Source organism: Ambystoma mexicanum, chromosome 11 (genome assembly GCF_040938575.1).
Source record: "Ambystoma mexicanum isolate Mex_15411 chromosome 11, UKY_AmexF1_1, whole genome shotgun sequence".
NCBI lineage: Eukaryota > Metazoa > Chordata > Amphibia > Caudata > Ambystomatidae > Ambystoma > Ambystoma mexicanum.
Genome location: NC_090934.1, coordinates 853,591,804 through 853,618,340, shown reverse-complemented (window position 1 = coordinate 853,618,340; position 26,537 = coordinate 853,591,804). Strand labels below are relative to the sequence as shown.

General features: G+C 45.8%; 1 protein-coding gene across 1 annotated transcript in view; it reads left to right on the top strand.

The window, feature by feature from the left end:
* Positions 1 to 26,537, top strand: part of LOC138505049 (uncharacterized) — a 271,079-nt gene that overhangs the window by 80,929 nt on the left and 163,613 nt on the right. The window contains exons 3-7 of the mRNA XM_069625377.1: positions 2,687 to 2,791; positions 3,994 to 4,085; positions 15,849 to 15,962; positions 16,147 to 16,201; positions 17,955 to 18,017. Of these exons, the coding sequence (XP_069481478.1) occupies positions 2,687 to 2,791; positions 3,994 to 4,085; positions 15,849 to 15,962; positions 16,147 to 16,201; positions 17,955 to 18,017 (429 nt within the window). The remainder of the gene's footprint in view (positions 1 to 2,686; positions 2,792 to 3,993; positions 4,086 to 15,848; positions 15,963 to 16,146; positions 16,202 to 17,954; positions 18,018 to 26,537) is intronic.

The following is a 26,537-nucleotide window of genomic DNA, read 5'->3' as shown; positions in this document are numbered from 1 at the left end:
TGTTGGCCTCCTGGGTGGCGATGGCAGCACGTGGTGATGGATTGGTGGCAGCGTAAGGTGCTGGATTGGGGGCAGGATTGCCCTGTCCTGGAAGCTGGTAGCACGAGGTGCACAATGAGGGGTTGCCACTCATGGAGAAAAACAATACAGGGTGCTGCACTGAGCGTGTGGTACCAGGTCACAGGGGGCAGGACCAGGCCTGCCCACGTTAATGTTAATATCTGCCCTCTACTAGAATAGAGAGCTGACGGAAGAACAAAGCAGAAGAAAAAAAAAGTTTTTATCATTTTCTTTGATGTCTCAGCTCCATGGACCGAAGCGGGGTAATGCACCCCTCCCCCTTGGTACCTTTACGTGCCCAGCGTGCAATACGGGCTGCGAGGCAGGGCAGAGGAGGTGGATGAGGGGCCACGAACTCGCCGAGTTTGCCGGCAGACACAGGAAACCTGCCGCGTGCAGGAATGGCAGTATGCCTTCACGAGCAGGGGATCCCGCCTCATCGCCAATATGATGTGTCTGGGTCCTGGTCCAGGTCAGGCCCCAGAGGGAGGAATATAGAGACACGGACACAGGTCTGTCATCTTACTGGGTCCCCGCTCCAACTCCTGCATGTGCCACGGGGACCCGCCTTTATTTGACGAACACACGTGACTGCTAGCTGCAGTCTTCTTAAAGGGACACACCACACTGGACAGTATCTGCTCGTTTGTAAGGAATGGATGTGGCATATGGTAGACCCGCTTGTAGGTTACAGCCAAAGCCTATACACTTGAACCATGCCTCATTGCTTTTGGCTTTGTTTAGCACAGGCAAAAACATTGCCGTCCATTGAGCTTTGGGGCTTTTTTAATTGGTACTTTGGAAACCCTCTGTTGGAAGTTACATCTTTACCAAAAATGTGACGTCAATGTGGTTTGCAAAGGTAGCGGGCGCCCCTCTCTCGACAGAACAAGGCCTGATAACCTGTTCAGTGGTTATTAACCACTTGAGAGTTCGCAGCCACTGCTTTTACTCACTGTGCCTTTCACAGATGGGAAATATCCATTTGCATATCAGTCTTTGTCCTGCCCAGGGGCAGTCCAGCACCGAAATGCAATGGCAATTCCAACCTGAACGAGAGTACCACCAGCAACCCCATACACGTGTTTCACCCTTGTTGGGGATCATCAGTGAGGTGAAGCTGATGCCTCTCTAAGCACAGTGAGAGGGAGACCACGTCTAGTTGCCCCCAGGAGACCTAGGGTTACCAATCCCAGGTTCCTTGAAATTTAGTTTGCAAAGGTAGCGGGCGCCCCTCTCTCGACAGAACAAGGCCTGATAACCTGTTCAGTGGTTATTAACCACTTGAGAGTTCGCAGCCACTGCTTTTACTCACTGTGCCTTTCACAGATCGGAAATATCCATTTGCATATCAGTCTTTGTCCTGCCCAGGGGCAGTCCAGCACCGAAATGCAATGGCAATTCCAACCTGAACGAGAGTACCACCAGCAACCCCATAAACGTGTTTCACCCTTGTTGGGGATCATCAGTGAGGTGAAGCTGATGCCTCTCTAAGCACAGTGAGAGGGAGACCACGTCTGGTTGCCCCCAGGAGACCTAGGGTTACCAATCCCAGGTTCCTTGAAATTTAGTTTTGAGGTCAATGTGACTTGCATTTTTATGGATTTAGCACCAAATTTCCTGTAAAACATAGTTGGACTCATTTGGGATTCATTTGATATTTTTGTATAACTCTGTCCTCTCTTTAATTATGCACATTTCACACTTCATGGTATCCCAACTAATATCCCAACTAAAGGCACCTTTTCTAGAAGGACCAGATACCGCAATGTTGCATGTTCTCCTCATAAAGCATGAAGGAAGCATGATGTTTCTACAAGGTCCCTTCCACATCTCCTCCACAAAGGTGCGTATCCTACAAGTGCTTGTGAGGAAATTCAACCCACACATTACCCAGATGTTCTCCAAGCTACATGCTCTCCGGAAGGACCTAAACTTCTCCCCTAGAATGTTTCCATGCAACACTAACTTCCCAAGCTGACCAGCCTTCAGCTTCTCTGAAAGGACCTCTCAATGCTTCTCCTCTAGGTGATCTAGACCATCCTCTTCCTTTAGAAGGGTCCTGTGTTTTTCCTCCTCACCTCATGAAGGGCTTTACCCTATACTTCCCCTGGGCGGTGCCGACTTACATCTCTAGAAGCTATCCACCTTGGAAGAATATACTTCTACTACTCCTCCTTTGGAATGTGATCATCCCACAGCCTCTCTGTAAGATGTCTACCCTACAGCTCCTTCAGATGCCTTCCACCCCTATGCCTCCTCGACAAGGGCTTACCCTACACACCAGAAGAGCCGTACTCTCTGCTTCCTCTGAAAAGAGCCCACCATGCGCCTCCACCAAAACGTTTCCACCGTATTGTCTGTACACCTCTTCAAGATGGTAAGCACACTTGCCCTTTTCGAGAAATACCCTCCTCGCACATTCCACAACCAATGCCCCATCTGGAAGCCTATCTTTATGAAATCATATGTTTGAACAATTTCCTTAAAAAACCAAAGGGTCTCCACACCTACTCCCAGCATTGTAAATATGGTTGTTTCTGGGTTTATTAACCCACGTGTGTGTGTTTGCATGCCTCACCGAGGGGCCAAGCAGTCACTGACAAGCATTTATTTTATTTTTCAGGCTGAAGCTGAACTACCACTGGTACACGAGGAGCAGAAGATGTTTGAACCACTATGTGAGCGCCTTCTGTGTGCAGTGTCAAATTTGCAGTCCAGTCTATCTGAGGTAAGGAACATTGACCTGTGAGTACTCTTGGGATGCTGCCTCGAGGGTCATAGAGGTTCAATCAAATCTCAGGATGATCTCTCAGTACATTTGCATATCACTACGTGTTTGACAGCCATTGGTTTTTGCATTATTTCATATTTGTATATACATCTGTATTTATTTATGGCAAGGGGTTTCTATAATGTAGGAATATGTGTAACTGAGCAGGGTGATGATAGCTTTAGAACAGAATATCTATAATTGCAGGGTTGGTAGCATGGAGGAGTTTATAGGGGGGCCCTCCAAGGCTACATAGATGGAGCTTGAGTGCAAACCTGACTGCAAGAATGTTGGCGGTAGAGAGTTACAATGTTGGAGGGTGAGGGGAGAGGAGGAGCTGAAGAGATAGGATGCGCTGAATGGGCAAGGGACTGAGAGATTAACAAGAGCGATATAATGAAGGGTAGGTGGAGGACAAATGGCTGATATAGAAATAGACAGGTTGGGGAGAGGGTCTATTCCATGTATGGATTTAAAGACCAGTAGCAGTTATTTATAGAGGGACCATTTGTGTATTGAGATCCTCCCAGCATAGAGGCAGTGTGGAGAGTTTGGTAATGGGGGACGAGGGGGGGCAAGATTATAAAGAGCGTGAGTGGCAAAATTGAGAATTTTGTCAAAAGGGTCATATGAGTGGTTAAGGAAGCCCAAGAGGAAGCCGGAGCAGTAGTCAAGACGACCGAGTACCAGAGTGAAGATGAGCATTTTGTTAGAGTGATAGGTGAGAAGAAGGTGGATATATGACAACAGCTTGTGTGATTAACTCAGACAAATTACCTTAAAGTGCATATTTGGTATCTGGGGTTGCATGTTGTGGTTATTTTATGCGGTCTATCCTCGATCAGCACAATATGTATGGTAGGCTCACTCATCAGCGCATCGTATGCTGAGGTAAGTCCAAGAGTCCACTCATTGCGTGGGTGGTGTAAGGTTCACATGGTACAATGACAGCCTAAAAAGTTGCTGATTTATGGGGTGCTTTAACTTGAGCTTTGATTTCTGGCACAGATTACTCCATTGTTGGGGCGGATGACACCACGATGCCCGGGGTGGCAGCTATCTCTGGGCTGGTATGCTGTTGAGTGCTCAATATACTGGGCATTTAAATCAGTCTCCCATTTCACTGCAGTTTCCCTTATTCACATTCTATTTCTCTACAGATGCTGGACCTCAAAGATGAATTGATATCACTCGGATTGCCCAGCAGCCTGACAAGCCGTCTTTCTATATCCGCAGGCAGGCTGTTCCGCAGGTATGTCCTCAAAAGCAGGGAGGTGAACAGTGATGGCAAATGTGCAGGTTCATTAGAGATCGCTGGGGGAAGTAAGGTCAGGGGATGGCTAGAACATGAAGGGAGATAGAAGAGGAAGAAAAATGCACATCGAATATCAGCGATGGCTGTTTCCTATCGCTAGCGAGATGGAGAGCAGGAGGAATCGAGAGGGAGCGGAAGTGTGAAAGTGAAAATAGTTCTTTTGCACTTCCTACACTGTTCTACTAACCACTGGTTGTTGCCCTTTATGTTCTCATTAATCTTTGTTTCTTTTCCCCATTTCTCATCGATCTCTGGCATCTCAGAACATATTGTTGAAAATATCTGATAGTTTCATCTTCTTGCTACATTTTTGTTGAACTCTCCTTTCCATATTGAAGTTTGATTATTGCCTCTCTTTTCCGATGGCTTGGATGTATGCAGGTGACTCGTCTGTTCTAGTTGATCTTTGCTTATTGCCGTTTTCACTTTGTTCACTGGTTCCTGCCCCCTGCTCGTTTAGATCTACGTTTTTTTCTCGAGTTATATTTGACTTCTGATTGTTTGGAATGAAACTTCTTCTGACGGTAGGTCTTGTATAGTTCGTTGATTACGGCAAACAAAAGGTACCCCGTCCCTGACCTGACCCTGCTCTCCAAGTGTTGCTCCTCAAACCAGGGTGGTTCTAGAGCGATGCTCGGACAATGACAGCACAGAAGCAATGGCCCTTGAAGAGCACATAGCCAGCATAGAACACAACAGTTTCCTCATCCAGTTTTGTTGATGTCTTGGAATGACCACTTGTTCTTGTTAAGGTCTGATAGTTGACCGCTGTTCTTTTTGACTTCTGATTCTTTTCTCCCGTTTTCTTGTTGAAATCCTGGCACTGTTCACTTCTCCTTATTGCCCTCTTTACCTATTCACTAGTTAGGAGGGCCTTTCTTGTTGATCTCTAGCCGTTGTCGGCTGCGCATGTTGTTCACAGGTCATTGTTGATATGCCACCTGCTTCTGTTCCGGGTTCTCATACTATTGATGTGAACACTTGCAGACTCATTCTTGAGTGCCAATGGAATCTGTGTCAATGAGCTGGACAGCTACAGCACCCATGAGGTCAGGCTCCTTCTCCCGGATTCGGGTTATCTGCTGGTACATGCAGTGACTTTGGAGTCACGCATACACACACTGTGGGAATCGGCAATGGAAGCCACAATGTCAAATATCGCGGCCCTCAGTGTTCAATTGATTGCTTAAAATTGTGCCTACTTTCTCCTGGTGCAAGAAAGGCATAGTCTCAGAATACCCATTCCTGTACAGCATCTTTAGGTTTATCTGCAGGCGCAGAATCTGCACTCGAAAACGTACTCTTTCTTAATGCAGTTGCCACACTATGCAGGGAATCCAGGAGAATCTGGCAGATGTGAAGAAAGGCATGCAATGTCTTGCGCCATGTTTTTTTTCAAGTTTGCCCCACTATCAGGCTTCAGCTGTCTCCTCCTCCTCTTCTTGTTGAGGTCGGTTGTATTCTCCTTCCTTTTAATGCTTGGTACCCAAATAACCAGTCCACTTTTTCTGGCTGGCTTTTCGCCTCCTATCTGTTGCCTCCTATTTCTGTTGATCTTTGATTATTGCCTCCTATTTTTGTTAATCTGTGGTGGTTGCCCTGTGATTTTGTTTATATCTGTCTGTTGCATCCTGTTCTTGTAATTGTCTAGTTGTTTTCAAATTACCATGTTGATCGCTGAACGGTTTTCACAAGAGGGGTTTGTTTAAGAGCAACACAGAGCTCATCACAATAGCATCAGAGGCACTCATTCCTTCTGCCTGAAGATGCCTACAGAGCTAGCCGTAGAGAAAGCCTGGGTCCCGCACCAGCTCCTGCTGCTAATCGGAGCGCGCCATCTTCCAACCAGCCCATTCCCCTCAGCTACCTGCACCACCATCAATCTACAAACAGGGAGGCCGGGCAAAGACCCCATCTCCTGCATTGCACTGCTCTGTAGCCATAGGCTGGTGGACCCGCTTCCCCATCCCGTCCTTGGATGCTCCTCACCACTTCCAGTACTTGACTCCTTGCTTTGGGGAGACTTAGCCCCGGGCGACCCAGCAAAGGGCAAACTTCTAAGGGCCAACCTCCAGGCTTTCCTCTAGCCTCTTTGCCTTTGAGCTATTGCTTTGCTACTTGCTCGTGAGTACCAATTACGCCTTTGCACAGCCCCGCCCTCATCATGCACTGCTCTTACTATCTCTTCCTTTCGCTTCTAGTTCTTTCTTCATTATTCTATGCTCAAAACCATTTCAACTCTCTTCCTATACCTATACCTCTTTTCCTCGACACGACCCCTCTTCTCGTTCACTTACTCCTTCTATTCACAAAACCTCCAACCCTGTCTTTCATCACACTTCCTCTTCTCGCTTCTACCCCCAGAGGCTCTCTACTTCGAAGACTCAACATCAGTGTGCTTCTACATCTCACTATCTTTATATTGCTCTTTGGAATGTACAATCTGTCCGTAACAAGACTTCCTTTGCCTGATTTGACCTTATTACCCTTACAGAAACTTGGATCCCTCCCTCAGAGTCTGCAACCCTTGCTGCCTTTCACAACCCTGCCTACACCTTTACCCACTCTCCCCACCCCACTGATAGTGGTGGTGTAAGACTGTTGCTTGGAAGTTATAGAGGTGAGGGTGATGTTGAGCGGATTATATGTTCATTTGTGTGTGTGCAGTGTTTTGTGCGTTGACCGGGTTAGGCGTGGCACTTGCTTCCTCAGCGGTCGCAGCAAGGGACACTCCTAGAAAATGGGAGGGATGTGGGGACGGACGTGAGCAGGCGACTTTATGAGACATTTGTGCTCTACCGTAACTTTTCCCTTCGTCTCCCTTATTCTTGGCCCCTTTCTGGTTCTAATGAACTGTTGTGTTGCCTAGTATTGACCATAAGACTTACAGAAAATAACCAAAATAGTTTGTGGTTTTATGTTAGGGTGATTGAGTCTGTCTAGTTATTATGACATCATGATTTTCCTACTGGGCAGAACACCAATAAGTGAGATATCTGACTGATGATTTCTTTTTTCTTTTCACTAAAAATATATTGATTAAAACATGGTCTAAATGTCTTTCTTCAAAAAGAAAGTTGGAAGAAGTTTTTGTAACATTTTATGCAACTTTAAGGAGTGTTATGTTTAGGAAAACAGCTATGTTGGTGAATTTATATGAGACATCTGCTTTTGGATCAACACACCACTCTGCAAAATGCATAAAGTGCAGCATTTGCTATTTACACAATCTCCTGCAACTGACTGCTGCCTCTGGTAGGAGTCGAGTGTCATTCGCTAGTTGCAGGTTAGATTTTGAAGCCCACTTCCACACCCTGATGTGTGGCAGATTACCATCTGCATGTTGTGAGTTTCATATGAGGAGGAGGGCTTATATGAAGCCTTGAGTTTTCGGAGAAGCCTGAAAAGCCATATGTGGCTTGTAATCGTCAAACCAGCAAACTGAGGGTTCTGAGTGATATATGATATGAAGAAGCAATGTATAAAGTGCTAAACGACATTTGCTTGAGAGATGAGTAGAAGGTGTGGATTTGCAGTCAGGATTTGTGTGTAGATGGGTTCCCTTGAGTGATCTTGCCTGGGTAGTAAGTGGAGAGTAATCAGGGTTCTGTTATTTTAGGCTTAGGTTTGGTAGGTGGGTTGGTGGTCATGAAAAGAGGGGCAGGTTGTATGCAGGGTGGGAAAGAGAGATATGTGTATGTTTGTTTCATGTGCTGTATTTAAAGTGCTGTACAGAGCTGGTGTGGGAGGTGGAAGTTATTTGTATATAATTAGATAGTGCTAAACTGGTGTCTTCTAGGTGCTCATATGTGTTTGTGCGTGTGTTTGTGTGTTTCTGAGTGTAGAGTTGTTGCAGTTGTCAGTTGACAGGTGTGAGACAGGCATGGTATCAAGAAAAACATAAACTCAAAAGCAAAGTTTGAAAAACCTTTATTGAAAAACTTGGTTGGGTTGGTGTAATGCCTAACTGGCCCTAACTCTAAGGGGTTTGTTCCCTCAACTGATGTTTCTAATGGCCATCTGTGTCAAAACCTATGCCTGCCCTCACTCTTAGACAAAATGTGTTCTGGGGTCTTCTTAAAGAGAAAATGAGGACTCAAAAAGAAATGTAAATCACTAGTGGTTTCAGGTGGCCTTACCATCAAATGTAGTTCTGCCAGTTTCCAAAAAAGATAGTTTAACACAAACAGGGTTGCCATTGATACCTTCGACGAAGGGCTCTTGCAGCAAATAAGGTTTACAAAGTCTTTGGGTCACCTGGGGTTCCCTTCCCCGAGCTTTACTCGTTCCAGAGTAAATAAAAAATAACACAGTTCTGGTCAGGCCCCACAGGGTTCCCATCCCCAAGTCTAGGCCTCTCTTACAAAAGTTCCCAAAATATCTCTGTGGGCTTCTGAGGGGTCCCTTCCTCACGCTTAGGCCCCTCTGGTCTCAAACAATAGTTAACACAGTTCCTTCATTGGGGCAGTGTCAGAGACTTTCGAAACCGCCAGGCTTTGCTCCACCGCTGCGTGACCACTCTGACTTCTAACCCCTCTCTTCTCACGTTGTATCTTTTCTTCTATATCGTTTCACTTCTCTCTTTTCTTTCAATTGTGCAGTGCACTCCTGCACCTTCTTTCTCTTTACTGTGCTACTTACATACTCCTCTTGCTTTATCGTGCCCCTGGCACACTCTTTCCACTTTGCTGTGTAGCCTTGCACCACTCTTTCCACTTTGCTGTGCAGCCTTGCACCTTCTTTTCTCACTTTCGGGTCACCCGCACCCTTTCTTCTGCTTTTTGGTCACTAGCAACCTTTCATCACTTCCTTTAACTTTCTAGTACACTCTTTCTGTTCTTCGGGTCGCTCCCACCCTCTCTTCAGCTTTCGTTCGCTAGCGCCCTCTCTTCTGTGTTATTTATCTTTGTGCCGCTCACGCACCTTATTTTCCTTTCTTTCCTTTTTCCGTGCCACTTTCCGCGTTCACATCTCTGCTCCTGCTCCAGCCCCATGCACGCCTCTGTGTTTCTCTCTGTCTCTCCTGCTACGAAACTGACCCAAAAGGCTTGGCGCTGGAGAGCAGCTTCTTGGGATTTGTGGGCCAAGGTCAGGATCGCACCACCTGCCACTCAGACACTCCTGCGACTGGCACACGTCCCAGGGGAATAAACATTTGCCTGGATACAGCTAATAATGTCCAACTCACCTCAGACCGTATCCATGGACACATGGCTCCCTTGCCACGCTGCAACTTTCAGCCACATAGAGTCAGTGTCCCGGTGTCCCGCTCTCATCTGGACTTTCCAGGCTTCTCATGCTGCAGCCTTCACGTTCCAACCAGCAACCCCAGCTCCCTCAATACCGCTGGCAAAAATTGGTCTGGGACAGAGAAGGGATCCGCTGCTGGATTCAGCCAGACAGCCTCCCTTCTGCTCTACCAACTACTGCTCACTGCACTGTTGAAAGCCCAACCTTTTATACACCTGAGGCCTGTTAAGCAGCATTAGGTATGAGTCCTTGGCCTCCCTTGCCTGACCTTCATTGGGCCAATTAATAGGACATACCTGACCCTTAGGACCCTTTCTCTCTTGGTCAATGCTGAAGTGATGTTTAATAGAGTGCAGGTGTGGAGGTTTGCTGTCAAGTGCCTGAGCTCACCTGACTCTATTAACGGGACAGCCTAATGGTGGTGTGTAGTAAGTCTCTCCCTGCACAGTGTTGTTCCTATGGGTAATCCTTATAACTCCTGGTTGAGTCTTCCTCGTCGCAGTACATGTTGGAAATAGGGAGGGGCGATGGGGTGAGATTGAAAATGCACCCTAAAGACTGAGGGAGAGTGTGATGACATATAACTGGGAAGAGGGGAATGTTGTGTCTCTGTACCAGTAGATGTTACCTGGGAGAAAATGAGGGAAGATGTTTTACCGCAAACTAAAGAGGTCGTGGGACGGGTAAGGGTAGATTGGCCATCAGTAGAAAAGGGGGATGCCGCGTCTCACCCATGGATACCTCAGCCCAATCCACAAGGACCCTCTAGCCAAGGGATCCTCCCCTGCTTGTCCATACCCAAGTTATGGATCCAACAGTGGTGGCCATCCCCTGGCCACCTGAGAAGAGGATCCAGTGGGAATATGAGTGAGAATACCCTCAGGTTCCTCACATAGGTCGCAGATGTCCACTGTGGTGTGAGCAGTGTACAGTGAGCAGTGTTTTGAGAAGTTTGCCCGAGAGCTGTCCAGTGTCAGATAGGACTATTAGCTTATTAAACTGAGTGTGTAAACTGCATGAGCAAAGTTCAGTTTTGTGAGGAGGATCAGTGTATTTGTCATTTGTGACGTGTGGTAGTCTTTCGGTTAATTTTCACCTCTTCACTTGATCTCCAGAGAAAGGAGCATCCTTCTATGAGGCCCTTCTGACTGCTCTAGGATGCCTACACTGAAGAGGGTTGGGGGGAGGTGAGTCCATATGAAAAAGTCACCAACGACTTAACAAATCCTTTATGTAGAAAACCTCCTGCTGGGAAGGTCTGGAGTCAAGCAGGGTGTCCTTATGTCGTGGTCAGGAGTCCTCTGGCATACTGATGACATCACACAGAGGAACAGAAGAGTTGCAACGCACCCCCATCCCATCTTCTGCCCACTTATGTGGCAAGCTCTAGCCAATGGCTGTAGGATGGCGGGACACTACTGAAGCCATACTGAAACAGGTAATGCAAGACATTGTTCACACACTCAGCCACCTGAAACCAGTGGAGAATATCAGCAAGTAACTTTAAACATGCAACAGTACCTCTTTCACTGCCTAGTGGAACACAACCTGTACCAGAGTCATAAATGCCATCACTGACGAAAACTAAAATATTAATGCTGCCCCATCACACATCTCCTGAAACTCTCAGACTATGAACCCCAGGTACCCTACTGGACCTGATGTTGCAGCATGACAGCGACATTGTGCATGAGTGACACTGATAACATCTGGTTTTGTGGTGATATTCAGTTATTTAGGGTATTGGACATCCATGTCCTGCATCAATTGTGTTGCGCTGTGTTTGACTAGGGTGATGTGTTTTTGCAAGAATATGGAGATTCCAGGAAATTTGTAGGGGAAAAGATGTGCATGAATAGAATATGATTGGCCAGGAAGAGTGGAATTGATGGGTGTAATTGTATAAAGTGATGCTTCTGAAGTGGAGAGCTTGTGGGGCTGTAATATGATGTGTGTGAAATAGGAGATATTAGATGTGCTTGCTTTCAGGAGGAATGGTTGCTCAAAGCAGTTGAGGATGGCAGACATGGATGCAGTATTGGTAGTCAATGTTTAATGTGCGGGTGTGGTATGATGTGTTTGGTTGCAGCAGTGAAGGTGTTGGGTGTATGTTTTGTCTGCAATCTAGTCAGCATGGATGTTTTGGTGGTATTACTGTTGTTGTTCCTAGGGGAGGTACATCTGATCAGTGCGGCAGTAGTAATGGTGGCGCCAGTGGGGTTGCCATATGTCAGACTGGTAAATTATATGTGGGGGAGTGAGGGATGAAAATTGTGGTGTAGTATCCTTTCTCCTGTGTATGATATGTGGTTGTTTCTCAAAGGGGATTGTACAGATTGGTACGATTTGGCCCTTGCACTGCATAGAAGAGCAGACTAAACAGTGTGGATTGTGGGTCTTGCCCTGTGTGGTGTAGCATTTATGGAAGTGGTAAAGAGGGTACAGGGTCAGGATCATGGGTATGGCTGTCTTGTGTGGTGATTCCAGGGCGGGGAGACAAGTAAAGAGAAAGAATGGCTGACCAAAAGGTCACCATATGTGGGTGCCGAAAGTTCTGTGGTACCATCTTGTGGGGCATTCTGTACTGTATCAGTGAGCTGTTATTTACAATAAGTTAATTATTATGTGTTGTGACAATTTTGCCTGGGCTCAGCCATCAGCTGAAAGACATAGGTAGTGGGTTGGGTGCAAGTTAGAAGAGGTTGCGGTGCTCCCTAGTCGGAGTAAATGCCCAACGTTGATGTGCCGTATGACCAGTGTGACTATGTTGACATTGAGAGCAGGTTGTTTGTAGTGTGGCCATTATGCCATGTCTCCATCCTTAGCTCAGTGGCCTCTTGTGTATGTGCCGTAAGCTGCTACTTGAGTTTGGGGTCTGCTTGCTGTCTGGTCTATGGGGCTGGTTTGGACTTGGTGAACAAAAAGCAAAGAGTGATATATGAATGAATGTTAAGGTTGAGACGTGATGTGTCCTGTACAGTATTTGGCTGTGTATTTTACTGGCTGAAGCCTAGCTGGTCCTGTTTGTCCTGGATGAGGATTAGCAAACTACTGCCAGGTCACATTAACGTTTATCACCCTAAAGCTTCTACCATAACAGAGGCTTATTGAATGCACAGGATACGGCCCCTCTGATATTTGGAAAGTGTCTCCTGGAGGAATTCTGGACCTTTGTAATTTGAAGCTCTTGTGTGATGTAGAGCACCTAGCCTTTTAATTGTTGATACAATGTGAACCTTTTAAGTGTCTGTAGGGCTGGGAATTGTTGACGCAAGCCATAGGCATAGCACTCATTTGGGGACCATGTATTGGCCTTTCCAGCAGGTAGGTTGGTTACAAAGTTTGTTGGCATAGCCTAGGGGTGAAAGGACTATGGCATTCACCATTTGGACTTGTTGGGGGAATGGAAGGTAATGGGGGATTTGACAGAGAGTGGAGGCGGAAGAAGCAAGATGTGACTATGTTGTTCACTAAGGGTTCAATTAAGAGGTAGCACCATGACTCCTCATAAGCATTCAATAGTATTGGCTGGAATAGGGCAGTGGATAATGCTGTCTGGCCAGAGTAGGTGGTAGCTACCAATCGTTTGAAACAATGCACGTTGTGTGATTGGAGGCTAAATATGCACTCAGCTTCCAATAGTACTATAAGACAAGGAAAACCACACCCAAAAACACTGTCAATCGCTGAGGTGTGTCCCAAAGCAACAAAAAGCAGCCTAAATTTGAAACAGCCAATGGAAGCGGTGCTGTGATCTGTACAAAATAACCCTGAAGGCCAAGTGCTGCTTGGATCTTTAGCGTCCAGACTGCTTTACTGACCAAAGGGAACCATGACTTGTACTCCCTCCCATTGAAATGGTGGGACCAGTTTGGTTGGAAGCCTTCATGACCCTTCTGCCCCATAAGATTCCTTGCTGCTTGCCATATCTGGCTATTTACGAAGAGGCAGGAGCGCTGGATGACCGAAGGTAAAACACTGGCAGAGTCTGTGAGCTGTTGTAACAAAAGACATTCTTCAAATCAATAAACCTTTATCAACGAGCCCTGGGATCCAGAGGAACCCCATGCTTACCTGACCTGCATTGCACAGCCTGGCTACTAGACATGCGGCCTCAGATATGAGACAAATCAAAATCAGATCACTTTTCTCTTTGACCCAGCCACAGCCCTGGCAACTTCAAAGGCTCCCTTTTTATGGAGGAATGTTCCTTTCTTCACCAGTACCTTCTTTGCTTAACCATAGCAAATCTTTAACAGCTATGCCCTTTGACTGAAATAATTCCTAAACATTTTGACAGGTCCTGGTTGCGTTACTATAACTGCAAGTGCTTGCCTATTCCTTCCCACTGCTGAAATAATTATGCTGGGAGACGTGTATTCCCTTTAGAATTATCCTCTAAACCTGATTTAGCGGGATCATCCTAACCTGAACTTGGTCACCTTGAGTGATCAGAGGCTCTGGTTGACTTTGAACTCTCCAATGACCCAACTTTGGCACAGGCACAAAACAAGAAACACAACTGTTTTCCAAGGTTACTTACAAAACAATACTGCTGTTGATTCTGTCCCAGATCGAGAGTACAACATGGTGGAGACGCTGGTTATACCGCCAAGCTAGCGAGCATCTTGGGACTGTACTGGCTCACCCATATTAGTCGACTGGCGCACACATGCTGGACTGCGCCTACTAGACGGACGCTATGTTCAAAGCGCTATATTTAACAAGGAGCCCCTGTGCATCCTGTTCGGGCACGCTATCATCCATGGCTTGGCAGACACACCTGTGTCATCTAGGACTAGAGGTGGATACATTACTCTGACCCTGACGAATGCGGCCATAAGCAGGGGTGATCGCCGAAACTAGTTGGTCTTCTGTTCCTCCATCATCATATGTAGCCTTTATATGTACTATGCAGATTTAATTATATATTTTGTAAAATTCAGAAATTAATGTTTTTTGCATGGTGGTTATAGCCATATGGCTCACATATCAGTAATTGTTTTCCGCAATGTGTTTAAACATTTTAATATGGAGCGTGACTCCAGCAATTTGTCAACTGTACCATTTAAATTGCATGCGCATGTGCAATCCTTCTTTATACAATAAAATATCCAGTTGTTAACCTCACCACTTTGAACATATCACTCATTGGCTTTCAGATATACTGTGCATATTGTGAGTTTTTCAGCACATATAACATATACTCATTGTTGCGACGTATTGTATTTTGACCCTTGAGTATCTTCCTTGCCTTTGTAGCCTTCACCTCTGATACTTGGGTTTACAGTCGCGTTCTCCTTTCCTTGGTGTGAGGTCCTTTTGCCTTTTGCTGCAAACCAGATAACGATGTATATTTTGAATAATATGTTGTGTGGACGTTCGCTTGTTGAGTGTTAGAAATGGGTTACTGTCCCTTTTACCACCCTGCTCCTCTCTTGACTGTTTAGCCGTGGCTGCTTCACTGTGTTTACTATTAAGAAAGTCTTGTGAACATCAGGGTAACCCTGGTGCCCAGGTGTGGGCTGACTCCCCTTATAGCTTGAATACAGGCGCAGAGGGCAATATTCCGAATCTCAGGGAAGGACAGCTTCTAAGTGCTTACAGGAAACCCAAGCTCATGGACAACATTCAGGAGAGTTGAGAAAGTGGGAGTCCCGTGGAGGGGGGTGCCATCAAGATGACAAAGCAGCACTACTTGCTTACTGCCAAAACAGGAGCACACACTCATACACATGTCAATCAAACCAGAGTGTTGCAGATAAGCAAGCAAAAATACAATGGCAAAATGCACACGTCACCAGTTGCAAAGGAGCCTTGTGACCCCTGGGAGAGATGTGGTGGGCTTCAGTTATTAGAGTGGCTGTGGGACCTCCATATTCAATGAAACACACTAATCTCAGAGCACATACACAGGTCCATAAATACCCAAATAGTGACATATGTTCTGTTCTTATGGGGCTGCTGGTCTCACCACATGTTAACAATACAAAAAATGAACAACACAATACGTTGTAATGGAGGATGGATTTCCCTCCCAGGAGCCATTCTTCATCATTGGTTGGTTTTTGCCATTTTGCTAATAAAAATATCTTTTCAGAGTGTGAATGTTTTTATTGTTCTTGTTAACTCCTTTTTATTGCCTCATGTTCTTGATCATCTTTATATGTTGCACCTTAGTTTTGATGATTCCTGTTTTTGTTGTCCTCTTTCTTGATGTTGGTGAGATGCCCTTTGACCATGCACTGGTTAGCCTTCGGTTGTTGTCACCTTTTCTTGTTGATGTCCTGTTTTTCTGTCCAATGTTGTTGTTACCATCTTGACTGCCTTCTGATATCCTTTCTTTATGTCCTGGTTGACCACTGGCTATTGTACCATTTCTATGGTCATCTCTGTTTTTTATCTCCTGTTCTTTTTGACCACATATTTTGACATTCGTGTCACTGACAGCGTGTCAGACCTGTCCGTCCCCAGCATGGAGCTTGTACGTTTGGTGCAGGTTCATTCCACTCCCTGGGAGCAGAAGAAGCAAATCCTTGAGAAGCTTCACAGAAACTACGAAAGGTAACAATGGGGGTCCGGGTGAGGGTTGTGCATGTGGAACAAAATTACATAAAGGTAATTGTTTGGGATTTGGTCAGAGGTGGTCTGGGAAGAGAAGGGTGTGGTGAAGTGGAGGGGGTGTAAAATGTAAGAGGAGGATAGTCAAGATGTATGTAGCTCACAAGATAAACTGTGATATTTTTAGGAAGCAGAGCTATCTATCGTTGGCAATCAGACGCCTGCAAGTGCTGGAGGCCCAGGTAAGTCCTTGTAAATGTCCTCAGTTTAGTTAAATCTGTTGGTCTGTTTTTAAGATGGTTGAGAGCATGGAGGGCACTAATTCCTACGGGGAGTTTGGATTTGATGGTCAACGGATTGAGTGTGTCAGATATGATGCCATGGTGCAGTGAGGAGTTAGAGCATAGCAGGAAAAGCAAAGTGGGCATAGGGGCTCTCATCCTTAGGCAGACCTTGGGTGGTCCAGGCCTGCAGTGTTGGGTGCCAAGAAGGCCCACTTCCAGCTTCACCTCCTTAGAAGCATTCTCTCTTTCCTCACCTTTCTCCCAGAAGCTCAGCGTCTCCAGAGCTCTGGTCCTTCCTCAGCTGGTCTACTGCAACAACCTCTTCCTGAACCTCCCCCTTTCCTCTCTATGCCCCCTTCAGCTAATCCCAAATAGGGCTGCAAGACTTATCCTTGGCCTCAAGCCCCAGGTTCACATCTCTCCAGCCCTAAAATCTCTACACTGGCTCCCGGTGGCTGAAACAATCAAATTCATCCTCTGTATCATCCACAAGGCTTTCTGGGGGCCTGGGACCACGCTATGTCCAATTTTCCCTCCCTAAATACCTCCCTGCTCGAGCCCTCCACTCCTCTAACTCCAATGCTTTGCTTGTCAATGATTTTCGAAGCAGAGAGTGGGGGCAGGTCTCTCTCCTCGGCTGATACCTCTCTTTGGTACAGCCTCCCTGCCCTTCTCAGACTCGAGCCGGTCCTCCTCAAGTTCCGGAAACTTCTCAAAACTCTCCTTTTGTCTACCTCTTTCCCTCTTTCACTTCCCTGCTAATCACTCCTCTGCCGCTGAGACTAGTGGCCTGGTCCTTCATGAATCTCACAAGTTACCTGGTCCTTTAACCAGTCGACATCAGCAACCCCTCAGCACTGCCCATACTGGCCCCATGCCCGACGGCTGTGCATCCCACCCCTGGGATTCCTCTGCCCTTGCACTTAGCCATTGGCCTCCTCCCTGGCTACCCCCTGACACTTCCCTCCTGGGCTCCCAACCAGCATTTGCCATAACCTGCTCCCCCCACCCAATTCCCCTCCCCTCCACACACCCCTCCTGATGTCCCGCACTTCTCTCCACTGCACTTGCCTGTCCGAATGCCACAAGGCCTAGTAGGACCACAATTGTATATTTACTGTTTTGCTACTGTTTTTTACACCCCTGTTCCCTCCGCCTAACAAATGCTCAATCAATAAATAAATAAATAAATATAGATGGGAGAAAGGAGCATAGAAGACACTGGTAGGAAGAGACGCGCATGGTTCCGGAACTGGAGGGCATTGTGTAGCTGTCTGTATAACCAAGGGATTGAGGGCAGGTTTTAGCAAGAGTGAAGAGATAGAGGGGGTAGGTTAATAAAGGGCTTGAAATGGAGGATGTCTGGGGACGGGGAAATGGAAATTGAGGAGGCTGTTGTTTAGGATGTGTCATGGAGTTCTAGGGATGACGGGTGAGGATAGTGAGGGCTAGAGAGAGAGTTGATGAGGATGTGCAAAAGGAGGGCAAGGAGTGGAGGATGCAGTGGTGGGGATGAGCAAGGGTGGAGGACATGAAGGCCGCAGGATCTAGGGCTAGAATAGAGGATGCAGTGAGGGCAGGTGAGTGGTGTGATTCTAGAAGTGGAAGTGAGAGTGTGGTGATCGCAAGGTGTGGAGAGTCTTGGGGGGTCAGCAGTGCGCGTCTCCCTCAGCATTTGATTCCCTCTGCTCTGTAATATCTCCCCTCTTAGTCTCGGAGCGTTGCTCGTTATCAGCGCATTGGCAACTGGGAACGTCTGTTTGCAAAGCTGATGGTAAGTACTGGCTTTTATGTGTGGTTCTAGTGTCTGTGTACATTTACAAAACCATAATTAGTCTTCAATTTGATTGGAAAATGTCGATTGTGCTTCAATGTTGCTTTCTATTACATCAATGTATTTAAAATAATCATCTTTTTCCAAACACATCCTTTTTTAATTCTATAACATCACCGGGGCTGCTGAGAAAAGTGTGAATTAAATTTAAAAAAAGATGACCTTGCCCTGGTTGCAGCGATGATATCTAATCAGCGCTGCCTATGTTTAATACGTGAATTCTTTACGGGGGTGAAAAGGTCTATTTTTTCCTGAGTTTAGCTCACAGGGCCAGTCTGATAAGATCTGGGGTCGAGTGGAAAACGGCTTTCAGGCGTTTGTGCTCCTTGAGGCTTTAGTTGTTCCATTTGGTTTAATGAATGCGCCCACTACCTTTCCATCATTTATCAGTACTGCATTTCATGTCTCACAGGATATGTCACTGCATGTGGACTCATATTTCCAGAACATGTTCAGTAAATGACCCAATATGTTACGGGCACGGTGATTGCATGTAAAGCTCAAAACCTTTGTATCAATGAATAAGATATAACATTCCTAGGTTATTAAATCTCACACATAGGTATGAGGATTGGAGCAATAACAACACAGTCTATTTCAAATGAGGCTGCACCAGTCTCAGCTGACTTCTTACAACATCTGTTGAGCGTCACCAGTTTCTATCCGCAAGATATACCCACTTTGCCTCTAGTACTCAACCTTTGACGGATTTACCGAAGTTCCCTGGAAACAGCTTTTAATGTACCTTAGAAGCTGATCAATCCTTGGTCCTAATCATAAAAGCAGCCCTGGGACTTGCTGAGGCCTCCTGTCATCTCTTCTAGAAACAAGTGCCTCAGATTTGGGTGGGCCTTATCACAAGTTGGGCGGTATCCGGTGGTAATACCGCAGGGGCTATTAGCATTACCGCCAAACCCCCCGGGCACTATTAGCGCCGGATCACGGGTTTGGCGGAACAGTAATTCCCCATTGCCCATTGGGCCCATTCGAGAATTCCCCATTCCCCATTGGGCCCATGGGGAATTTTCTGTGCTACTACCATGAGTGCGCAGTAATAGCGCCATAAATCGGCCAACTCGCCACAGATTTACCGCCAGCTCTAAGCTGGGGGTAAATCCTGCCAAACCCGTGATTTGGCAGACCCTTAAATGCGGCAGTAATAGCATTACTGCCGCATTGAAGGGTTACCGCCAAACTCGTGATGAGGCAGTATGTATCGAGTGCAGGCAAAAGAAGTGAACAGGTTTATTGTGTACCATCAGCTTTTTTCCTCCCAAAGCTGCAGTATTCAGGCATTAAAATGTCCAGACATTAAAATGTCCGGCATTTGAGAAAGTGTTTTTGACCGTTTTTTTTTTTGTGTTTAATCAAAAAGATTTTTACAAAATGTAAAGTTTCTGTCTTTTGGTCTGTTGTGAAAAAACGAAAAAAAGAAAGCAGCTCTCTAAAAATGTGCCTTCGTTGGCCAGTTTATAGTTTCCAAGATTTTGTAAGTGGCTATTTGCCATTGCGTTTTGTCGCCGCCAATCAGACGCAACCAACATATTTCTTTGTCCGCGATGGTGAAGTCTGTGAAGGTTGGTTTTAAGTATCGATTTCTTATGTTGGTTAGAGGCACATTTTAGGAGCAAATGGCGGATTGTTTCCTTTTCTTTTGTTGCACAGAATCGGCAAAGGTTGTTCTCCGATTTGCCTCTTATTGACAAAATCTCATTTGTCTGCAATACGTTCAGACGGGCCCTCATCAACATATCTCTCCCCTTCCTGGATGGGAACTTCTTTATGTACTCTTGGAGTTCATTGAGTGTTTTCATGTTTGGTGGCAGGTGTAGGGTTAATTTGTTCTTTCCTGCTGTCTCCAACGTATTTATCCAGTCAAGTTCTTTAATTTTAGTAAAGATTCTCTTTGGGTTCTTTATTAGTTGTTCTTCGTCCGCCTGTACCTGTTCCAGCAAACTGATGTTTTCTTCTTTCCATTTGTTGAGAGTTTTACTTGTGTTCCTTTCTATTTCCAGGTTGATGAGGTAGTATATTGACGGTGGCTCGGCCGTCCGGCATTTCCTGAACAGCCTTAAAGACGATTGTGAAACTGAACTTCTAAGAGATGGTAGGCTGAGCTCTCGTCGAATTGAGGCAATTGGGGTCGAGTAAGGGAGTGTAAGAACTTTACGCCAAAACTTTGCCTCAATTTTTGTCCAAATGGGTGGTGGTAGGTTCATCATTGCATCTCCCCCATATGTTAGTGTCGGCATCACCTTTTTCTTGTAGTGTTCTAACACTGGGATCAGCGAGAATCGCCCGAACTTTTTATCTATGGCTCTAGCTTGGGCTGCCAGGTTGTTGACTTTGGTCAACAGGGCCAGTTGCATAGCTTTGTCTTGTGAAGAGGCGTCCAGAATTACTCCTAGGTATTTAAAATCGAACACTCTCTCAATCAATGATCCTTCCAGTTTTAGTCTCAATTTTTCTGTTTTCCTGGTCGATTTTTCTAATACTAGGAATTTTGTTTTCTTTACATTTATTTCCAGTTTGTTTTCTTGCATGTACCCTTGAAGCTTTGTCAATTGGCGCTGCAGACCTATTGGTGTATGGTCAAATAGGACCAGGTCGTCTGCGTAAAGAAGTCGCGTTATAGGGGTTTTGCAGATTTTTCGAGGAAATGCTTGAATTTCTGTGTCATCATCTTGGATGTCGCTGATAAATGCCAGAAATAAGGCCGGAGCCAGTGGGCACCCCTGCTTCACTCCCCACGCTGTTGGAATGGGTGATGACAAAAGGCCGTTTTGGTCAAGTCGAATACGTATAGAGGTGTCAGTATACAGTGCCTTGATCGGGTTTAGTATGGAAGGTGGGCAATCCCAGGCTTCAAGTTTAGACCATAGACTGACCCTGTCTATACGATCAAACGCTTGGGTCAGATCGATGAACGCAACAAAGATTCTCGTTCCCCCTCCAATACTGTTTTTCAGCACGTTTAGCATTAGAATGTTAGCTGTCGTGCCCAAGTTTTTTTTTAATCCTGTTTGGAATGGGTCATTGCAAGGTGATTCTTCCGCCCAGATCTTAAAGCGGTCGAGGAGCATTGAGCCAAACACTTTACCTATAACATCCAGGAGAGCAATAGGTCTGTAGTTTGCCGGATCCTTTTTGTCTCCTTTCTTGAATATAGGTACCATCGTTGCTGATTTCCATGAGGATGGTATCGTTTACAAGTTGGAGCATCTGCCAAAGATTTTACTTAGCAGGCTGGCCCACTCATTTTGATTCGTTTTTAAGTAAACGTTCGTAATCCCATCAGGTCCCGGGGCACGAGAATTTTTTAAGCCCATGATCTTTAGTCGGATTTCCTCTGGGTCGTCTATGCTTACCCATGGCTCTGAATACTTTTCGCCTTGTGGCTTTGAGTGGATAGTTGGTGCCAGGTACATGGAAGTGTAATGTTTTGTCCACGTTGTTTCTCCAATCTCGCTTATGATGGTGTTTTCTTGCGTTTCGTTAACAGCTCTTAAAGTTCTCCAGAATTCTTTTGTATTTTTGCCGCTTATCAGTTTTAGGATGTTTTCAGCGTCTTGTTGATAGAGGGACAATCTGTGGCAATTTACCCAGGCTTTGTAGAGTTTAGTTTCCGATTCCGCTGCTCTCGCAGCCGCTGGAGATCCTGAAGATTTTGCTTTACGTTGTGTTTTACGCAGCGCCCAACGTTTCTCCACCAGTATTAAATCGTACACATGTCTTGGGGGGTTTTCCCTCTTCGTTTTTGTTGTGCGACTTTTCTTGAACTTCGTCAAAAGTGGCGTATAGTCTGTTTTGTTTATGCCCAAGTGGTTTGGCATTGAGCAGAATCCATTTTCTATTTCCGCAATGGAGTCACTTGAAAGGTGTAGGCGATTTCCCTTCGTATTAGTAACAACGTGGTGCTCATCGTAGTCGTTCCGGGGGCTTGTTGACATCCAGGTTGTTGACAGGGGATTATGGTCACTTGCTGTTACTCGTGTGATTTCAAAGGCTTTCGTTATTGCCAGTATTGGTTCGGTGACGAAGATGTAATCTATGGTAGCCTTTGATTCATTTCTTTCCCACGATGGCGGGCGCTTCGAATCTGGGAACGCTTCGTGCAAATTGTGAAGGTTTCTTGAATTCATCAATTTGACCCATAGTTTGCCTGTTGAGCTTTGACCTTGATCCAACTCCCTTTCATCCAAGCCCATGCACGTGGCGTTCAAGTCACCACAAATGAGGAAGTATTTTACCAAGTGGTCAGCTAGCGCCTCGTCTATTGCGGCCTCGATTTTTCCTATATAGGTGGTAGGCTCTGTGCTTGCTGGGTTCCAATAGGTGTTTGAAATGATTAGGGTGTCTTTTTCGTAGGCTTTTTTGTCGGATTTCTGTCGGGTCCACAACACCTTGACCATCAGAATCGATTGGTTACTGATCAATATTTCTTCCTGTTTGATCCCGCAGTCTTTTTTAGATGCAATCAGTAAACCCGATCAGGGTCTTCCTCGACACCTTTTGTTTAGCTGGTGCAAGGATGACTTCAAACCCCCTTATTACGGGGGATTCGGTCAGCCAGGTCTGTTGGAGGCATATTAAATCGTATGACCCCAGGTCCATGTCACTAGGAGACAGTAGGTGGATATGTCCTCTCGTATTCCACGAGCACATTTTTAATTCCTGCTTTTGGAGGGTCGAACAATGTCTGGCTTGAAAAATGTGCTCGTCCCTCACGGGTTGCTGCATTTGCTTTTTTTCCCTCAAAGTTTTGGGCAACCAGGACCATATACCTTTCATGGGTTCACATCTTTTTTGTGAAACTCTTATTGTTGAGGGTTCTTCGGCTTTTTCCGGGGTTATCCAGGCACTGTTAGGTTTTTTTGTTTCTTTGTCTTTATGGAATTTTTGTGGTTTTAGTTTTCTTTGGGGGCTGGTTGATTTTCCCCCAGTTTCTTTTCAGGTTCCAGGTGTCTTGCTCTTTCCTTATTATTTACGGGAGATTTCCTTCGACCAGTTGTTGTTGTGGCGCTTTTTAGTTGTTTAACTATTTGTTTTTCCCTGTACGTATTGCGCCCTTTGTTTTCCGCCTCCTTTTTGTTGTCTTCTGTGCTTGTTGCTGATTGCACTTTAACCTCGTAGCCCATTTCATCCAGCTCTTCACTGCAGTCAAAGATCAAGTTTTTTAACGTTGTTGATGTTAAGTGGAGCACCGTTTTTGCTTTTGAGTTTACGTGGCTGGGCTCTACCACAAGCAAGTCTTCTGATTTTATATGTTTCAACTTTTGAATGTATATAAAAAATTTTAACACTGAGTTTCGGTTCAGTGTTATCTCATCTCTGTTTTCTTTCACTTGTGTCAGCTTTATGCACCATTTTGCTTTGTCCACTTTTCTCGGTTTTTGGTTGTATTTCTGCGTTCTGGATCTGTAACGAAAAATAGTTTCCCCTTTGTCCTGTGGTGAACTGAGTCGCTTTTCAGCGTTGTTTTTATTGTAGTTGTTCCTGGATTGAGTACGAGGTCTCCTTGGTGATGCTCTCCTGTGAGCTTTTCTGTTTTTGCTCATCCCGACGGTCTTTTGATCTCCTTCTTGATTTACCATATTCACCGTCTTTCTGTTTGAAGGAATTATGTCTTTGTTCTTTTTTCCGATGTCTGGGGGTCTGGTTGTCTCTAGTTCTGGACTTTGACCTTTCTTTTCCTTTTTTTGTTTCTTTCATCATCCTTTTTGAATTTATCTGTCTTTCTGTATCAGTTAATCTGACGCCCTTGTTCTTTATACTTTTCTCGTTTTCCCTGGAATCTTTTACTGCTTTTTCTCCAGTCACTTCTTTATGTTTTCCTACAGTTACTGTTTTTTCTTTTTCTGTATGTAATTGTGAGGTTGGAACTTCACTGGGGCTTTATGCCTTTGGGCTCATAGGAGAGTATTCTGGCGGATATTGGCTCAGGTTCATCAGTTCTTCATTATCAATGTGATCAATTGTTGATGGAGATAGACTGGAGTTTCTTTTTTCTGAAGATTCTAGGTTTTTTGTTTGCCACAAATCTGGTTCTCTGACTTTCCTTTGTGGTGTTTCCTTTTGATTTACTGGGCATGTGAAAAATTGGAAGATTCCTTCTGCAGTTTGGTTTCCAATTGTGGGTTGTCTAGGCGATAGTCTCTTTTTTGACTTTGAGTTTGTAGTTGCTTGGCTTACAGTTGATGTTGATTTTACCCCTTTATTTGCACACTCTTTTGGTAAATTTTTTGTTATAAGATCAATTGTAGCAATAGTTTGGGTCCCCGTTGTTATGCCCACCACTCTTTGTTCTTTTTCTCCATGATGCTCTTTTTGTCGAGAGGACAAGCTATCATCGTTTGCTTTGGCTGTGTTTGTTTTTCTGGCTTCCAAAGCCATGACATATGCTTCTAGAAAGATGACTTTGCTGTAAATCATCGCTTGGATGCTTGTATGATCTTTCAAAGAATCAGCAATGGTTTCGTAAAGCTTCATGAATGGTGACAATGCAATATTCACTGATGACATAATTGACAATAAGTCCATTTCTTTTTTTGTTTTTTTTTTGTTTGGGGGGCCCGTCAGGCTAGTCAGTTGGTGTGCAGAAGCTCTTCTTGTGGGTGAGTCAGTTGACGTTGTAGTCTGATTTGCCCAGTGGCCTCGGGGTGATTTTTCTGTTTCTGATGGGTCTCTTCCTTTTCTGTTTCTATCAGTTTGGGGGCTGTGGTTGTCATTTCCCCGCATGTTCAGGTTTAGGTTGATTTGAGATCTCGATGATTTGTCTCGGTTTAATTTGTCTGTGCCTTCTATAGATGGCCTTTCTGTTATCGTGCTCTCTCTTCGGGGTTTATTAAGCCCTGTTTGGTTAAGTTTTTCAGGCAACAGCGTTTTGTTTGGAGTTTTGTGAACTTTATCTGTATTTGTTCCTTTGGCATTTTCTAGGTTCAGGGCTGGGCTCTCTGGGGGTGAAGGTGTTGCAATGTTTGCCTTACAAGAGCCCTCGTCGTTGTCTGTTGTTGAGCCATTGGAGCTATCGATTTCGACTATTATAAGACTCTCGTTTTGAGGGGTGTGAGACTTTCTTTGGCTCTCAGGCGTATCAGCCCCCGTTTCAGGCTCTTTGTCCGAGTTACTCTTGTCTTCCTCATTATCGGAGTCATTTAGCGGGTCCAGATTTAACTGACCTCTTAGTAAGTTCGTAGTACTCTTTTGGAGAGGCGTCGAAGTCGGTGTCTCCCCCTCCATCCTCTCTTGATCACTTGGTTTTCCTTGTGCCTTCTTCCTGCCTACTATCGCTGGTCTTTTGCTAAGTGTCAGGTTTTCGCTTACATAGTGCTCAACTCTGCGTAATTTGGCTACCGGTAAGCAATCATTTAAAGCTTCCAGTATTTCTAGGTCTGTAAATTCCTTATGATAGGGCTCATTTGCTACTTTTTTCCTTCTATTTGCCTGGAAGTAGTTTTTTATGTAATTTTTAAATGACCCTCCTTCCCCTCTCTGTGGCCTGTTTTCATTTGTTTTGTCCATCGTTAGCCGTGGCCTTTTTTGTGGTTGTTCGGGCTTCTGGGACATTTTTTTTGTTCTGAGGCTAATCTTATTTTTCGCTGTTTTGCCGCTCTTGTGTTTCCTAAAAGTCAATGATCTTGTTCTGTCTTTTCTTTTTGTTGGAGTTTAATTTCAATTGTTCATCGTTTGTTTCTGGGACCGGGTTGATCTCTGCAGCTTCCTCCGCCATTTCCTCTGCTTCTTTGTGAATGAGTGCCGTTGTTTTCACCCATGCCCACAGAGCCGGCGGTGGTGGTCCAAGAGTATACAACTCTCTATCGGGCTCCCCCTGCCCGCTCTCCTCAGCTCTGCCTCTCCGGAGGCCGTTGTTGCATCCTCCTCCTTTCCCCTCCCACCCTCGGCATCATCCACACCCGGAAGCCCTCCTCCGAGAGTTGCCGTTGTGGACTGGGAATGCCCTGCGGCGCTCCGAGGAGGGAGGGAAGAACAGAGGACTGAGCCGGCCCGGCGAGCCTGTCTCCTGCTCCGGGGCTCGCACTCTCGTCGGCTTCTCCGCCGAAGGCTCCAACCTCCTCAGCTATGCCCTCCCGCCCGCCCATCCTCGCCGTCCCACGTGGGCCGCGGCCCCCCTTCGAGGGCCACCTCCGCGGGGTCCTGCGCTGCCACAGAGGCTCGGAGTGGCGACAGGGCAGATTTTCGGCGGGCCAGGGCCTTGGCTGGACCGGCTTCCAGGTTCTTCTTCGGCCACTCTTCCAGGTAAGGATGGTCGTCGCTGGGGGACGAGTTGGACTGTGTTGTAGTCTTCTTGGGCCTCTTGCAGCTGGTAGTTTTTTCTTTTGGTGGGTTTTGTCTTTGTGATGGCCGCTTGATCTTGCTGCATCGACTGCTTAAGGGTGCCCGCTTGAGGCAATCCTGTGTTTGCCACGAGGTGTTCCTTGCAGGTTATCGCTTGATGTTTCT